The 18,140-nt window shown below is 47.0% G+C and overlaps 2 protein-coding genes across 4 annotated transcripts in view; one reads left to right on the top strand and one right to left on the bottom strand.

The window, feature by feature from the left end:
• The window catches only part of LOC126540638 (tubulin monoglutamylase TTLL4-like), a 107,689-nt gene extending 91,873 nt beyond the window's left edge, over positions 1-15,816 (bottom strand). For all 3 annotated transcript variants that reach the window (XR_007601582.3, XM_050187479.2, XM_055076189.2), the window contains exons 1-5: positions 15,748-15,816; positions 11,837-12,083; positions 10,317-10,384; positions 8,463-8,594; positions 3,383-3,493 (exon numbers count right to left, since the gene is read on the bottom strand). Coding sequence is in view for 2 of the 3 variants with exons in the window: in XM_050187479.2 (XP_050043436.1) it covers positions 3,383-3,493; positions 8,463-8,594; positions 10,317-10,384; positions 11,837-12,081 (556 nt within the window). In the remaining variant the exon portion in view is untranslated. The remainder of the gene's footprint in view (positions 1-3,382; positions 3,494-8,462; positions 8,595-10,316; positions 10,385-11,836; positions 12,084-15,747) is intronic.
• Positions 15,817-16,020: 204 nt separating this feature from the next.
• LOC126540639 (pre-mRNA-splicing factor RBM22) lies at positions 16,021-17,628 on the top strand. Its single transcript, XM_050187480.3, has one exon. The coding sequence runs from the start codon at positions 16,056-16,058 to the stop codon at positions 17,331-17,333; it is 1,278 nt and encodes a 425-aa protein (XP_050043437.1). The 5' UTR covers positions 16,021-16,055; the 3' UTR covers positions 17,334-17,628.
• Positions 17,629-18,140: the final 512 nt, after the last annotated feature.

Raw genomic sequence — 18,140 nt, 5'->3', positions numbered from 1 at the left:
CCAAGCTTTGCTTGAGGATACAGAACTACACTGCCGACAGTACAAGGTGCGCAGCATGGATCGATCAGCAGTGGCAGCACTGCCATGGGGCAGCACTCGGTCAATAGCTTCCGGTGATACAACCTATTTTGCAAGATTTTGCATAATGTGGCACCGGACACAGAGCAACAGCGCTCCACGCATGCAGCAACATTTCTCCAGTGCACGCTGTCGCCCGTAGGCGCCAATGCGTCCGGTGTCGAGCCTGAAAGTGTTTGTATCTCGTATACCCGAAGGCAATGAAGCGAGATTACGGCCCCTTCGCGCAAATCTACGTCCGGCACGAATCTGCAGGCGATGCCTGTAGGGTGGCACCAAAAGTAGTGTTCTTGAAGCAAGAGGCGTGCATTCCCGGACAACTGCTCAATAACGGGCCAATGAGTGGCACTCGGTGCTGCGACTGCCATCTCAAGCACCATAAAAATTCCACATAGGTGGCACATGGATTTCCTTCCTTTTGCTGCATTTTTCTCACCGAGGAGCACATTGCACACTGCACCAGGTGTACAAAGACTGCCATCATATGTCGGTAGCAACATCCGTGCTGCTTCAAACGGGCAATCAACAAACAAGATAGTAGCCATGACCTGTTTCCAGCGCAAGCGAGCGCTTCTGGCGTTTCGTTGTTTTTGCAAACAAAAATGGTGGTGGTGCCCACGCAAGTGTGATGTGGTGGTATTTTACACAATCTTAGTGCAAAGCAATCACATTTTAGCACATTTTGGAGCCTCCTAAGTTTGCGCGAATAGGTAATATGTGGGGTTACGTTATGGCAAGCCAGTTTAGCAACCCATCCATGCAATGCCCTGCTGCTTTTAATGATGTAAAGAAACGACGCTTGAGGACTATATGTTCCATTTTCAAAAGTCAGAGCAACCCTTTTGGCGCAAGGTGGGCGCAGGTTTCTCAAATTTTCTGAAATGTGGCAGGATGCAGCAGGGTTCGTCTTTAGGTGCAGCGTAGCATCACGGAATATTAGACATTCGGTTTGCGAATTTCATTATTTGAATATGCAAATCAAATATTTGAGTATTCACACACTCCTATAAATAACCCGATAAATGGTGCTAGCTGCCTGAGAGCACTCAGAAAGCATCAAAATACCAAGTTGCAACCATCGACAGCAGGCTATCGATGCGAATAGGTGCAGACAGGAAAGTGTTAAAGAGCCCCAGATGATCAAAATTGATCTGGAGCCCCCCTACTATACTGCGCCTCATAATCATATTGTGGTTTTAGCACATAAAAAACCCACAATTTTTTTTTTAATTACCAGAGAAATATTTAAAATCTGACTGCATTCTTGTTCAAGTTAAGATGCATTTCCAATGTGGGAAAGATGTAAGAAAAATTCTGACTGCAGGAGCAATGCATTTCACAGCAAATTCCGATTCTATTTATCTCAAGGTTGGTGCCAGATGGAAAGTTTCTCGACAAAGGTTGTGTTTCAAGCACTGGCTGACTTCAATTTTGCAATTACGTACCACCTAAATAATTAATAAAAAGTTATTGACATTTTGACAACCATCATGAAGTGATCTCTACCACTCTTATGAAAAGCTGAGTCGGCAAAAATTGTCTCTTGTAATCATGAATTTCAGACCACTGTTCACCACAATGCTGCAGGTGAATTCATCTTGACAATCACGACCATGTACTATGGTGACTACGCATCCCTCAAGACATGCAGACAACATGCTACTATGTATGGCACTAAATGTAATAAAAAGGTGCCGAGTGATCTTGTCATTTCTGCATGGTTCCCACTGACGACTATGGCAATGCAAACTCAACTGATTCCTTTGAATACTGCATTCAGGCACGAGAGGACAATTCAGAATTATCCGATTTCCCAAATTAAAAAAAAGGTCAAATCAATGAGGTTTTACAGCACCTTTAAAACGCCGTCCAAGGAGCTTCAGAGCAGTGCAATACCTTGCTACAGTGGAACCCCGTTCATACGTTTTTCACCGGACCGGGCGAAAAAAACGTAACAGCCGGGAAAACGCAACAGTGAGGAAAGCTCCGAAAATGAATGAAAAAAGTGCAGCTTCAACTATAGACAACTTATTTCCACAGAGTGCGCTTAGGACTTAAAAAAGTCCAGAATGGTGGCTTGCCGTTTCTTTCGCTCGCTATAAATCGCCACACGTTTCTCAATACCCTGGATGGCCGCATTGCTGTCAGCGTCGCTGTGAGGTGCGACGTACCTGCGGAGGAGGTCGAACAGAGCCGCGACGGCTTCTCCAAAGCTAGGATTTGGCAACTCCCCGGCATCATGCGGCTCGTGCTCCTTGTCGGCACCGCGCCACGGCAATGGCAACGGACGAACGAATATACGCGGGAAATTTTGCCCTCTTTGGCGTAATCATGCTAACGTGCTAACGATTGTTTAGTATTGCTGCGGAGCGCGCGCGTCCGAGCAGCCCGGTTGCGCGCAGCGCGGCGTGGGAGAAACGTAAACAAGAGAGGAGAACAGGCCCGATAGGCGGAGCAACGCCACGAGCAACGCCAACTTCCGGTTTCACTTTAGCTTCACAAAGAGTGACGTCAGGGCCTCTCCCGAGTTTCCTTTCTCCGTGAGTCGACCCGTCCAACAACCAAGCGGTGACCGTAATCACAGTGATGATAGTAAGATCATTTTTCACGAATGGCCACTTAGTGGCGGCCTCATGCGGCCTCTCGAACTGGCGTGCGGCTTCTTGCAGCCAGTTCCATAGCCAAGCCCGGCCAAGCCCAGCCAAAACTCGTCAAAAGCCAAAATGGCGGTTGGAGCGCGTTGTCTACTTTAGCCCAGGCGGGTTTGGGGTGCTAAGTTGCGACGTATCATGCGGGAACGTTTTCACAGCTACAACGTAACAGCGGGGTTCCTTATACATTGGATCCTATGGGAGCTATGCCGGGACCGGATGAAAACGACGTAGCAGCCGGGAAAACGCAGCAGTGAGGAACGTAACAGCGGGGTTCTACTGTAATCACTTTCACCAATATTTTTTTCTTCTTCTTGTGCCATAACAATGATGAAATACAAAAATGTTTCTAAAGCACCGTGGTTAAAGAAAGCATGACAAGGCTGTGATACCAGTGCTGCAGCTGTTATCATCCCTGGTGTTGCATCATTTAGTTTCCATAAACTGCAAATGTTTACAGATCGTACGCTAAAATTATCTACTGACACAGCCAAGCCTAGTTGTATCAAATCCAGATGCTATTTATTCCCTTCACTGTCTGACTTCAAACCCATCCACAGAAATCCAGGTTTGATTGCAGTTCTCTGGTTATCGCAACAGCAAGCCCACGGCATTCCAACATGTGCATGACAATAACTTGCACTGGCACTCACCGCGGGTGAGCCGAAAACCAGACCGGACCACTGTCTGACGAATGAGTAAAGGTGTGATGCTCGTCACTTTCCACCGCAGCTGCTTGCGGATGCACGCTGGCAAGGGGATCACTGCACGCATTGGGAAAAGGACGACAGTGTACAGAGCCGTAACAGACAATACACACAAATGCCACAACTACGCGATAAAACGAACCGTTAAAGAAAAAAAAAAGAAAAAAAAATAAACACGCTGCTTAACCTTGTCAAGCTGAGTCACAAACAAAGCCAAACTTTGTTCCCTATGGATGGTAAATTTGCTATAAAAACACAGAAACTAGCACTTTCGACTGTTTTGATACCACAGGTAGCACAAGCCAAGACGATTCCATCTGGACTATTTCATACCAGACAGCTCCGTGTCTTTCGCTGAAAATTGGTTCCGTTTGACTATTCAGAGAGGGGCACAAGCACTCAAATCGTGTATCTTTCAGCATTGCATGGGTCAAGAGTATGGGCAAGTGCATTTACGAACTAATTTTCCAGGTGTTATGAACTTCTAGTGCCAGATTAGGCCGACGCAAATAACAATTCCCTCCGTCATAGCCAATACTGTGTCTGGCCATGCCTTGTTTTGGGTATCACAAACACTTGATGGAGAGTTAGTGCCCTCACCCATGCGACAATACCAAGGGAGGTCAACTCGGGGCTGATCGTTCAGAAGCATATACCAGAACATTCACTGAACATCAACACGGGCAACCAACTAATATATTTAGGCCCACATATGTAACCATTTCTGCTAGTTATTGTACATTGATGTTCGAGCGCATGTAAGTGCAAATCATGTGCTTCCTCACCTCCAACCAAAGTCGATGCACTTAGAAGCATGAAGGGCCAATCCTAACTCGGATACCGCACAATCAAATCTCAATATAGCGAAGTTATACTTGAACAAAAAAACTTTGTTAAATCACAAATTTCTATAATTCAAGGTTTAAAAGCTTCAGCAGTAAAAAAACTTTTGCAAATTTCTATAACATGCCTGGTGGATAGTATTTTTGCAGGAAGCCCTTATACACAATTCGCAAGAAGGTCGGGCCATAACAGCTGGTTATGAGCGCCAGCGCATGCAGTGAATATTGTGCCTAGAGCAATGCAATGGCATGGCTACCGGCATCCGAGATTCGCATGTGCTGCATTGTGCGGCGCCATGTATATTGAACACCATGGCTGACCACACTTAGTGCCCGCAGCCATCATCAGATGGCTCCCACAAATTTAAAGAAAACTTGTAAAAGATACGGACATTCGTCCTGAGAAGAAAGAAAAGTGATTTAGTTTTGCCAGAAAGGCTGACGGTGATGCCAGAGAAACAACTACCGTATTTACTTGCATAATGATCGCACTCACGTAATGATCACACCCCTAAATTTTGTCGTCAAAATTCCATTTATTTTCCTTCCCATGCAATGATCGCCCCCCCGGAACTTGCCGCGGCGATATGTCGTGTACCAAGTCTAGCTAATGATGATCGCGCTTACCATCTGTCCAATGCTGTAGAATGCTATGCAAACGACTCTTCAAGACATACCAAGCAGTCTGTACGCACTAAACATTATTAAGCAGATGCCCCATTTTATTCCTTTCATCACTTTCTGCACTTCCATGAAGAAAAAGAAAGCTACAACCAAACTTGCCTTGGTTTTATTATTTGCAGGCTTTATAAGGGTTGTGCTCAACAACAACAACAAAACAGGTGCCCTTCGATTCCTCTCGTCTGCACTCGTGGGCATGCAACGAGTGCAGACGAGTGGCAACGATAGCAGCCACGTTTACACCGATGCGTTAGAAGTGTACCCTATTCATACACCGACGCTTGTAACACAGCTAAGATATTCGCCCACGCTTAGCGGAAACGTGCCACATTAGGATAGTAGTGAAGACAAATGCTGCAGTTTTCACAGCATTCCCGCCATGTGTTTCTATGTCACTGGCAGCTAAGCGTGCCCATCTCTGTTTCTGTCCCCTCAAAGAGGACGTGGCTATGTTATTGCCGCAACCCTGCCGATATTGACAATATTATTTATTACTGATACGGAAGAAACTGTTTCAATGCACGTAATGTACTCACAAGAAGAAAAAAAATCACGTTCGGCGCGTTCGGCTTGCTCCGCCAGCCGCCATTTTTGTTTTGGTGTCCCGCAGTGTTACAGCGGCAGCCGCCTGTTTGTTGACCTGTTGTTATCCCGCAGGAAATGCGGGATGAAAAACTTTTTTTTTTCTTTTTGAGGAAAATTTATGCTGCATAATGATCACACCCCAGAATTTACGTCAATTGTTTTTAAAGAAAAGTGCGATCATCATGCGAGTAAATACGGTACGTCCGCAGGTTTATTGATGTCACGCATGCTCATGAAGGACTCTACCAAATACATTTTGACTAAGCCTATCTTTTTATAGTTTTTTGCAAGACTTACCAACTATACAGGCCCCAAGTACAATGAAATCTTGATATAATGAACTTCAAGGATTGGCGGTAAATTGTTTGTTATTCCGGAAGGTTGTTGTGTATCGTGAGATGCCCAGAATTAACCATTCTGCCCATCAACCCATCATTTGTCGCCATATGAGCTATCTACTGAAATGTCGCTGTTGGCTCTCGGCCTGCGCTGCTGCTATTCTACATAGGTTCTGCCACCATGCACCACTGAAGCCCCAAATAGTTAAGAGTGGGGCACATGAATGATGCTGACACCGAGAAAACCACTGACAGCGAGGAAGCTTTATGTCGCCTCCAAAGCGCAAGGTTCTTTTTCACACTCCTTGCTGTGGACGCCGCAACTGTCTCACTAGGGGCGGACACCTGCACTTTGGCAAAGCACAAGCTTTGAAACCATCTGGAAAGTGCAACCATTTTTCCACGCACAAAGCTGGTATGGCCACAGAAAGAAGCACGTAAGAAAGAATGAATGAATTCTGGGGTTTTACATGCCAAAACCACTAGCTGATTATGCGGCACGCCATAGAGGGAGACTCCGGATTAATTTTGATCGCTAGGGGATCTTTCACGTGCCCCCAATGCAAGAGGCATAGGTATTTTTTCACTTAGCCCCCACTGAAATGCAGCCGTCATGGCCGGGATTTCATCCCATGACCGCATGCTTAGCAGCGCAACACCATAGCTACTAAGCCACTGCGGCAGGTGTAAAAAAGAAGAGGTGTGTGCAGGAAGAAGGCTAAAAGAAGGACGCAGCCCCGTTGCTTGGCAACACTTTTCTGGGCATAGCATGCAGTAGCAAAACCTGATGCGCCGTCGCCTATACAACAAAAAGTCCCCTCCCACGTTCTTCTCAGATTTTCCAAACCCACTCACCGCGGCGTCCACTTTCTATGCCTTGTCTGCTAGCCTACAGCTCCGGCTGCTGTGATGGAGATCTACGAACGCCTAAATTCAGATTATCAGTGCCGAGTACTGAGCTGTTAACATGACACGGAAACTTAATAACGACTGTTACTCTGAAACGTTCGGTACACTGAAGTTTGTATTACTGAAATACAGTTAAACCTCGATATAACGATGTCAGTAAAAATGGCAATTTGCTTCAGTATAACAAATTTCATTGGATTGAAATTCAACAATTTATGCAAATGAGTAGAGTCCCTGATCAATTTTGCTTACACGGAAAGGGGCCCCAGAATTTTCCGAATTACCGGGCAATCGAAAAAAGCAAACCTGCATGAGAAAACAATTCATTTTAATAAATTTGGGAGTTGCCAACGAATTATATGGTTTCATGCCACGTCGACAATATCTTCACATTGGCAGTACAAATTAAGTGAAGCCAGCCACGCATTCGCATGCACTCCACCTCCACAGCTGATAGCATCACCCCCACTGTGACGACGCTATCATGAAAAGCGATGGCAACGGGGAGCGAATGCTTCGTCTGCCTCTCGCTCCAACCGGCCATAGAAACTCAAGAGTACGCAATCTCCAATACTAAATGCACAGGAAGACAGCTTACATGATGCCATGCCCACTCTTTGCACACGTGGCAAATATGTGGCTGCGTATGCATGTCACCAGCACCTACAGCCATGCACAGCCACGGACGTTTAGTTCGCGTTGAAGCGAGACATAGCACGAAGGTCAATTTGCTCGCTGCTGCTGCCGTGCTTATATTGCGTAATTTGCTATAACAATAGATGCTTCGCCTGTCGGGTGAGACTGCTATTCTTTGTTTGTTTTCTACTTTGGACCTTCGTCACTCACTCTTTGCAATAAAGTTGTCGCACATCGCGACGAAAGTCTCGAAAGTGAGGCATTTCGGATCTTACGGACTTCGGATGAAACTGACATTTTTTGTCGGATTATCAGGGTTCGTGGTAACGAGAGTTGACTGTACTTGGTTAGATCGGGAACTTCATTAAATCGAGGTTAGTTATATCGAGGTCTGTGAGTGTTTAGCTTACAACCAGTTATAGTGCTTTATTTTGTGCACAGGCCAGGGTTCAGAGGCATACGCAATAAGAGGAAGTAAATTTAATCCCTTTCTTAACCAGAGGATCTAAAGTTTGTCTGGTCGTGTCAAACTGTCAAACGACCATCATTTCATGGAATTAAATAAATTGTCACTCTCTCAGTGCCACTGACATACCAGTATGTTTCTGCGTTTCAGTCCTGCCATGTTCCTTTTGACATCCCTTTTGTCAGAGAGGAATGGGATGACCACACAAAGAAAGCATTTGCCATTATATGCGTCATTCTTTTTTTCATTTCCGCACAGCTAGAAACACACTGTTATGCTCACTATAATATCAAAAAAAAAAAAAAGAGAAACATGCTGCACATGTGTCAATCACAAAAAAAAAAAAAACTCTGAAAGGGCTATGGAAGGCTGAGAGTCACTTTGGAAATGTGAACAAGCAGCTATTTGATGTAATCATTTGCCACCTGGATGTAAAAATCACGCTTGAATGGACCATTAATCAACGTAAATCACTCTTCTTTCTTTAAAACAAGCATAGGTGACCACAAGGCTCGTCGGGTCCTTGCGCTAAAGACTTGCAGCGCAGGCCATGCCAGAGCAACACCCACCTTGGTATCCGTCCGAGTAGAACTGAAGTGTTGGCGGGACACCTGGAAACAAGCTGCGCCGGAAAGGCGAGCACAGCCTGTCGCGTTCCGCGTCGGCTGCGCCCTCTTTGTGCTGCTGCTGCTGAGCTGCACCTGGGGAGAAGAGTGCAAAAGGTAAGTGCTACGCGTCTCAACATACTTTGCCAACAAAAATAAAAACAAACAATGTTCTTCTTCTGCCTCAAAATCAAATTCACACCTGCCAGGTTTGCGGAAAACAAATTAAGGATATATAAATGAGGGGGGGATCTAACAGATATAATAAAAGAATAATATGGTTAAACCGTGATGCAATTAACTTTAACGAAATGTTTGATATAACGAAATTATAACTTTCTATAACTTCTCCGCAGAACACCATGTAATAAATAGAACCTCAATATAACGAAGTCTGTTTTTACATGATTTCAATATAAAAAGATGTCACTGCCTCCGCGAAGAAATAACAAAACAATAAATGGAAACTTCTAAGGACGTACATAGATGGTCAAATGGTTGAATGAGATGTGGCTGCTTGCCAACACGCCTCTCACATCACGCGCCGTGCGACAAGAGTGGCCACTGACGCGGATCAGCGCCACGTACCGTGTGAAGCCCAAGTGCGATAAGGTCATACCACGCCCCATGCTGTGCATGCTTTGGGTGTGAGTGAAAGCGTGCGAGGGTGAGCCGAGAAGGATGGTGGCTTGATAAGTGCCGCGTTCCCGCATGAGCAAGGGCAAAGGGGGGAACGAGTTCGCGGTAATGGGAACAAAGCGCACGCGAGGTGGTGGCGAGGGCAGGTTAGCGCATTTCTCTTTTGCCAGTGCAGCCACGGCTGTGCATGGCTGTCGGCAGCCCGCACACCCTGTTTTACAGGTAATATGCCCAGTGTGCAAAGAGTGGGTGTGCCGAGATGACGGGGCATTATGTGCGCTGTCTTTCCCCGTGCTGATGTACTGGAGATTGTGGCGTAAGATCGAGTTTCAGAGAAGCTTTGAAGTGAGAGGCAGACGAAGCGCTTGCTCCCCGGCGCGTTTAACGACAGCGTCGTCCCATTGTGGGCGACACTATCAGCCACAGGGCGAAAGTAAACGCAAAAGTGTGGCTGGCTTCATTTCGTACCGCTGACTTGAAGATATTGCTGACTCTCATATTTAACAAAATGATTTTTCGTTTCATTCGTCTGCCTTTTTTGATTACCCGATAATTCGGAGAGTATTGCAGACCCGTCCGTACAAGAAAAATCAATCGGCATTGTACTTCTTTGTGTAAAAGGTGGAATTCCAATACAATGAAATTTCAATATAACGAACCAAATTGTTGATTTCACCAACTTCGTTATATCAAGGTTTAACTGTGCAAATAAATAAAATGACAAACAAACAAACAAATAAATAAATAAATGCACCAACTGCAGTTGAACCACTTGAAGGCATTGCACACAGGGATTTGAAGGTGAGAGGGAAGAAGGGGCTGCAGGATCTCGGCAAGAGTCACACATGTTGTCTTGCGTGTGTGTGTGTGTGTGTAGTATAAGCACGAGCATGACTGTGGAACGGTGTAACTCTAATGACTGGACTTGGTGGCTGATTTACCTCCACTATTGTGTGACAAATGGTGATTAGAAGCAAGTGAACCTAACAACCTTGATGTAATAAATTATCAAATATGTAACCAAGTAAATCTCAAACTGTTTACCACCAGTATTAGCACATAACGAATGTGTGCCTACAATGAATATCGGATATAACGAAGCTGTCTGTGCTCCCATCACTTTTTGTTAACTAGGGCTGCAGTGCAATGGCCACAGGCAGGCCCACACAAGCTACTCACCCATGTCGGACAGAGACCTTTTGGTCGATCGTGATTGGTGACCACCGCCTCCGCTTTCTTCTGGTGATCTGCGGCACAGTTTGGGGTTTAGTGAGAGCGACAACTGGTGCAGCAGCGAAGTGACATTGTCAGACAGCAACAGTAAAGCAGACTAATTTCAAGAGCTGGCTGATCCACAATTTTTTTCATTTTCAAATCAAGTCAATGTCAAACCAAAGCAGCAAATGACCTTGAAAAATATGCATGTGTGCTTAAAGAATGAGCAGTTCAAGACTGCCTGAGCATGCTTAAGCTTGTCCCATCTATAACTGTGCACTTTTCAAGACTGCAACCATACCGATGTGCCCCGCTATCCATTCTTTTGATGTACATGTGTCAATAAATGACACTCGCTCATAAACAAGGACAGGAATGATATCACAACAGGAACCAAACCACATTTTTAGTGTTTGACACTAGCACAAGCAAAAGTGATCCATTTCAGTGTCCTTGACACGAAAGAGTCCTTAGATAAAGTTGAATTTGTCCTGGTACAGATATAGAAGCAGGGAACAAAGCCTTTCTAGAGCAGCCACTAGTAATGAGAGTACAGTAGAAACCTGCTGATACTGTGTTTTTGCACGCATAACTGAACCAAAAAATTCAAAGCAGCAGTAAAATCAGGGTGCGAATTATATATGCAAATATTGCCTCGAAGTGTGGCTTCACAACAATGCGGCTGGTGCTGCCATGAAGCCACACCTCAAGGCAAGGCTTTCCATCATTTTCCACCAACAAATATTGTTGGATCCCACCCACACGTGTACTGCTGATAAGCGAAGCTCTCCAACGTTTAGTAAAATGTCTTCACTTCTATGCCTTCACTTTTATGCAGCTCAGTCCACCTCGCTCAGAGCACACTCTCATCCAATTTTATTTCCTTCACTTCTTTCTCCGCACTCGGCTGCTTCTGTTGCCGACCTCACCTCTTGCCTCTTGCTCTGTTTGTCTGTTTCAGTAGCACATACCCATTTTGGGGCATTGTCCAAGAATGTTCACATACAAAGTGGCACATACCCAAGGTCCCAAGTTGTCTGTTAGGGCACATATCCAGTGGCTCAAGTTGTTGCATACCCGTCAAGAAAGCAGCCAGCAGCGCCAAAGTGAGGGGAGGATGCAAAGAAAGCTTAGCTTAGAAAGGAGCCAATCCCCCATCACAGAAAAGAATAAAAGCATGGTTTGCACACAAGTTACTCTATTTATTCTGAAAGCCTTTGCTACTTCATGAATTATGCAATCCCTGTTCCTGTATGTAATCTGTGTCCTAAAAAAAGAATGCGCCTACAATCATTGCAATGAATCATGTGATTGTGCGCCGTATACTTTAATGAATTCATATATTAACTCGGCCTCGTGTCGATGCAGTGCTTGGTTTGAGCCAGATACCTGCCAGCACAGGAAAAACCGCACTTACTACACTGCACCCAGCCGTTTCCGGTATTTTGGCAAGCTGACATCAAAATACCGCGAGGTGCACTCACGTGTCAGATGGTGGAAGGGCAGCACTGTCTAGCGACGAAGAAGAGGAGGAAGATGGCAGTGACGCAGGTGAGGCGGGGCTGTTGTGGTCGTCGGGGGGTGTTGGTGGAGGAGAGGAAGAGGTAGTGCGCCGAGCACAGCCGGGCGAGGGCACCTCACAGCAACAGCAGAAGATGGCCGCCTGGCTGTCCTCCAGCATGTGGTACAGCGACGAGCCCCGCGCTAGCGGCTGCACCTGCGTCACCATCCCTGCACATGATTGCACACAGTTGGTGGAGTGTTACAAGAGCCCACCTGATGACTCTGGCAAACACACACATGACCACAACAAAAATCATGTGCTGGCTAACTGTATGCCAAGAAGGGACCATCACTCACAAAGCACAGGTGGTGTAAGAGGAAAACGAAATAGTGTTTGTAAAGAGCAAAAAAATAAAAAATAAAGGGAGAAACCGAGCGCTGTCTTTCATGAAGGTTTACTGAAGACATGCGAGTATTGAGTAAACACAGTGAAGCGTCAAAGACTAGAAAACAGAATAGCAGGCAAGATGAAAAAGCAACAAAAAAATAGTGACCAAATCCAATGGCATATGGGACATGACATAGTAATGCACAATGTAGATAGGCAAACTCATGCTTAGAGTGGTAGACACCTGGCTCACACACCACTGCACATGCTCTCTAATATGGAGAGCATGGGCAATGGCTTCCGACATCGTGAATCTGTCCCAACTTGTTCCAGGACTCAATGAAAGGTGGTAAATTCATGCTGGGAAATGACCACGTGAGGTACCTTTTACTAAACAGCAAGCTCGAGTGCACATTTCTGCCATGCCCACTGCCCTCATCATTGTTGTTGAAGCTGTTCCTATAGCATTAGCTGTTATGTGAAAAGACAACTAAACATTTTTATTAGAGTTATAAGTCGTTTTGCATTACTAAACACATTTAATATAGTGTACGCAAAACTGATACATACGCTGTAACATAGCAGGTCCAAAATGAGCGTGCACTCAACACTATGAAGAGCTTTGCAGGTTACATATGCACAGTAAGCTTCGGTGTCAGTGTTACAAAATGAGGCACTCCTTAGTATGCATGCAACAGTGGTGGCAGGGCATTCACAAGCATAATGCACATGTTTATGCAAGAACTGCCAAACATTGCCATTATCAGCTCCTTAATACAGGATCCGAAGCTTAAGCTAGCAGAAGTGTTCAGCTGCCAGCTGCACCGGTTTAAACTGTGGGAGCTATGCAGGAAACAAGTCCCTGCGTGAGGCTGTAATAACATGATCCACAATTCATACATTTCTCAAGCGAGCGAGTTTTTACTCTTGGAAGCCACATTATCACCAAGAACCATCGGCAGACAACTATGATAGCCACGCTAAGTATGTTCAAATGACGCTTTCACGGTACAGCAAGTGGCCATGCTTGTTTGAGAACATTTCCTGCAGGGGAAAGGCTGTCTTACATAATGGTGGTAGGAATGGCTCTGAATTGCAATGGAACTGACAGTACTGCGCAAGAGGCAGCCCGAGAGTCACTTTGGGATCTGTGCAACATGGACCAAGTGTAAGTTTTGCAAGGCATGACATCAACCCAAGTTGCAGATCAATTTCTTGTAGAGGTACAGTAAATTCAGAACGACACTTGTGCATACTGCATAGTTTAGTGCGGCCTTCTTTGTCCACCGATGGGAACATCTATGATCCAATTTTTATGCAAGATGGCGCAACACCCTCGCTATTTTGTGCAGTCTGTCCACGAATGACTTGGCATTTCTTGGACTTTATGCCCACTTACTAACGTGACTGCCCTCAATATCTTCAATGCCAGCCCAGTGGTGCCAAATCTGAGGGGTCTCTTAGGGAGTGCAACTTTCCCAGTAATTGGGTGCATTGTTAGGCACAGTAAATGTAAACTCTCTTTCACCACCTGTCAAGCATAAGTAAAGGAGCAGTAGCAGTGTGCAGCGAAAGTTGTCCACGCTCTAGCAACGATCTGGGAGCATAGTGCTGCTGCAGTGGAGTGTGCTGCAGTACTGCTGCTGTAATGCTGCTGCAGTGGTCGGTGATGACTCTTGTGGCCTGACACACCCAACCCTGATTTGACATCATACATTTTCTTGTCAGGATGGGCGACACAAGAAGTGTGGAGCACATACCACCAAGCATCACACTTGGGAAGAACTCAAGGCACATCCACAAATTTAGACCAGTATTTCTGTACGAATTAGTAAATGCACTGCCCGAAGTACTGCTTAAGCTGGTGTAAAATGCTGGGGCTATACAGAGACATTTAGAAGAGTAAAATGTTTCTAATGTCTGCTTAACAGAATAAAATTAGGTTCATTAAATCAGCTTAAAGCTTCACAAATTTATAGAAAATTACAATCGACAGTAAGTTTCCAGTACAATTGGTTTCCAGCAGAACATTCTGACATGGACAGGAAGATATGACACACGCTTGACTACTACCTGAATGCTTATTCTCTTCTGTCCTGAACTGTCTGAATGAACGGACTCTTCCTGTCCGTGCCAGAACGTTCTGCGGGAAACCAATTGTGCTATGCGCAACCAACAAGCTCAGGCAAACACTACTCTGGAGTTTAAGTATTCCATGCCTGTATTTAGAGCTACCACACACAAAAAAAAAGAAAATATAGAAAACCGAAAGTAAACAGCTTTTAGTGAGCACAGGCTGCTTCCACATAAATGAATTATCACATCGTGTCAGTCCCATTCATGATTACGTATCATTGCCGGCGTTTGAATAGCCGCTGCCAAACACCTGCTGCGGTTGGAAATCCATGGGAGACGAAGCAAATAAGACGGCACTGCTGTCGTTGCTCTTGCCGCGAAGTGGACGCAGGAAATGGCACGAACGCCGACACACGTTAACGTAAAAAATATAACATCTTGCACAACGCATCAAAGTTAGCCAATGTAGCACGGCATTTTAACAGCATGATGAACTCACCACCTGCTGTAGACAAGGCCGCAGCAGACGACGCAGAATGTATAGAAACTGCCCGCGCCGTTCTCCTCGCAATTTAGTAAGGGAAAGAAGAGGGGAAGGGCGCACAGATGACGCCGTTGTTAACGGAAGAGCGCTAATAGCTATCGCAAAGTATTCATACACGCGGACAAAGGATCAAAAAGATTAGGCACACCAATAAACGGAACAAAGTCGAAGCTGTCCTGTCCGTCCCCCTCAGTCACCAGCGATTTAAAGCTACTGAAATTTGCACTATGTAAAGGTTGCGTACTACTACGCACGCGGTCAAGCTTGGTAATTACAGCACTGTCGTGTAGGATTACGTGGCTCTGCAGACGCTTCGGTCCTAAAGGTACCGCCACAACACGAAACGGCGATTTCAATGAGGAAGCGGCCGACTATTTGACATTTGGCGCGTCCGCAGAACTTGCGAAAGCCGACGTCGCTCCCGAGAAAAGTGTTTCCCAAGAGGAAAAAAAAAATGAAGGAATACGAGCATCAGCTGCGCGCCAAGTTGCACTATGCAACCGAGCGGCGCCGCGGTGCACATAAGTCTCATGTTTGTCTCTCTCCCTAGGAAGCCTAATTCCGCGCTTCTCGCTTTTGTACAGCAGGGTTCATCGCTACCAACTTTCCCAAAACGCGTGGCAAGAATTCAATGTGCCGAGATGCGCCACTGAACAGAGAGCGCCCATTTGGCGACATGATACGGCCACGCCGCGCCATCAAAACTACAAAACGCGAATGAATGAATTTGTCAGCTGCAGAGAATGGTGCCAAGCTGCTGGACCGCTATTTATGCGATTATTTGGCTCGACCGCTGCAAACCTGTTGCCACTGCCGGGGTCTAGGTTCTGTAGACGCTATATGATACCAATTTATGGTAAATGAAATAGGATATGTGTCCATACCTTCTCAATCCTTCTGAACACGCGCTTGGAAGGACTGGATTGCTTTGACTTTTGCTTTTTGTGGCTCGCAATACCGCAATCGACACCATTGGGCTGGATTTATATAAATTTTTAGCTGCTGCACAAAGCAACATATTTTCACCGAAACTCAATGCACAAATTTAACAAAATTTTACTTAATTTTAATAAATTACATTGCTAGGTAATCTTTGTGAATATGATAGGAGGTGTTGTTACGCTTGCTTTTGGTTGCGTTTGTGCCTTTAAGGTAGCAACACTGAAAGTAAACACGACGCGGCCAGCAGAAAATGGCGACGTCAAAAAGTGCGAACACCTACAATCGGCTCAACTGGGAAGAAGCCGAGTTCCCCATCCTCTGCCAAACATGCTTGGGCGACAACCCTTACGTACGCATGACCAAGGAGCGGTATGGCAAGGAGTGCAAGATATGCTCGCGCCCTTTCACCGTGTTCCGATGGTGCCCCGGTGGTCGGATGCGCTTCAAGAAGACCGAGGTATGTCAAACGTGCAGCAAGCTCAAGAACGTCTGCCAAACTTGCCTGCTCGACCTGGACTACGGCCTACCGGTGCAGGTGCGCGATAACGCGCTCAGCCTGCGCGACGACATGCCCAAATCGGACGTGAACAAGGAGTACTACTCGCAGAACATGGAGCGCGCCGTCGCCGACGGTGACCCCAGCCAACCGTACGGGACTCTCGCCAAGGCGCAGAGTCCAAGCGATCTCCTGATGAAGCTGGCGCGCACGACGCCGTATTACAAGCGCAACCGACCGCACATTTGCAGCTTCTGGGTAAAGGGAGAATGCAAGAGAGGCGAGGAGTGCCCGTACAGGCACGAGAAGCCGACGGACCCGGACGATCCACTGGCTGACCAGAACATCCGCGACCGCTACTACGGCGTCAACGATCCGGTCGCCGACAAACTCCTGCGTCGGGCCGCCGCCATGCCGAAACTGGAGCCGCCGGAGGACACTTCCATCACCACGCTGTACGTGGGCAACCTGGGCGACCGTCTGACGGAGAAGGACCTGCGCGACCACTTCTACCAGTACGGCGAGATCCGCGGCGTCACCATGCTGGCGAGGCAGCAGTGCGCCTTCGTGCAGTTCACCAACCGCGTCAGCGCCGAGCTGGCCGCCGACAAGACGTTCAACAAGCTCATCCTCGGTGGTCGCCGTCTCGTCATCAAGTGGGGGCGCCCGCTGGCACGCCAGGCGATGCCGTCGGGGTCCGACAGCACCGAAGGTCGCCCCACCGGCCCGCCGCTGGAACCCGTGCCCGGTCTACCGGGGGCCCTTCCGCTACCGCCCGACGAGTTGGCCAACAACTACTTCAACCTGGCCCCGCTGCACCCACCTCCGCCTCCCATCGCGTTTGCGCCGCCTCCACCCCCGACAGCGTTCCTCGCGCCCCCGGGGGAGGTGGCGCCCCTTCCACCGCTCCCGCCTCCCCCGGGACTGGCGCCCCCCGGTACCGTGCCCCCGCCGCCGGCACCGCACATGCGTGCCCCCATCCACTACCCGTCTCAGGATCCCCAACGTCTGGGCAGCAGGGGCAAGCTGTAGAGCAGCGCGCCTTTTGCATTCCCTTGCTCGCGGCTCTCTTACGGGCAGCGGCGAGAATAAAGAGAAACTTCGCCAACGTGAAGTGACAGCCTTGCCAGTGCAACCGGAGTGTGTGTCTGTGCTTATTAAACTGTCATGGCTTGAAAGCAAAGGTGGTGATGCGGCTTGTCAGGTGCAGTGGTAGCAGAGGCTGCCACAAGTGGGGGCATTGTTTCGTTTTCTGGCTTCTCTGTTCACGTTGAGAGTAGCTGACTGATTGGCAGGCCCATTTTCACTAAACCTGCTATTATGCCTATTTCACGTGGTTTGATTTCGCACATGCGACACTGCAAGTACAGCTGACAAGCCTCCAACCTCTCTGTGGGCGCAACTTTTAGGAGCATAAGCACTTGTTTGGCTACCTTCCACACATCTTGCTGATGTTCCTGTGTAGTACATGTTTTTGGTTGCCATCAGCTAGACGCAGTAGTGCCTTAGTCGTGAGCAAACCACAGGTACTGGTGGTGTTGGTTATCCATATGCTACACACACTGACGGCACACTATCGGGCCACTTTGGGCGACTCGATGCGCGCATCTCAGCCAAAGACTTCAGCTGGGCACAACAGCTCATATGTAATGAATCGGCTTATACAGCTATCTGTGTTATCTCTAAAGAAGTGGTACTGACTGGCTTTTTTCTCTATGGAATTATGCATTGAGACAGCAAATGGTTCTTAAGTATCCTCACTGCAACAAATACACATCTCCAAGCACATAACTCCTTTGCAAAAACGAAGCTTTCTTTGCCTTCTCCCCTGGTATGGTG

This window comes from Dermacentor andersoni, chromosome 2 (assembly GCF_023375885.2).
Source record: "Dermacentor andersoni chromosome 2, qqDerAnde1_hic_scaffold, whole genome shotgun sequence".
Lineage (NCBI taxonomy): Eukaryota > Metazoa > Arthropoda > Arachnida > Ixodida > Ixodidae > Dermacentor > Dermacentor andersoni.
This window is presented reverse-complemented; position numbering and strand designations above follow the sequence as displayed.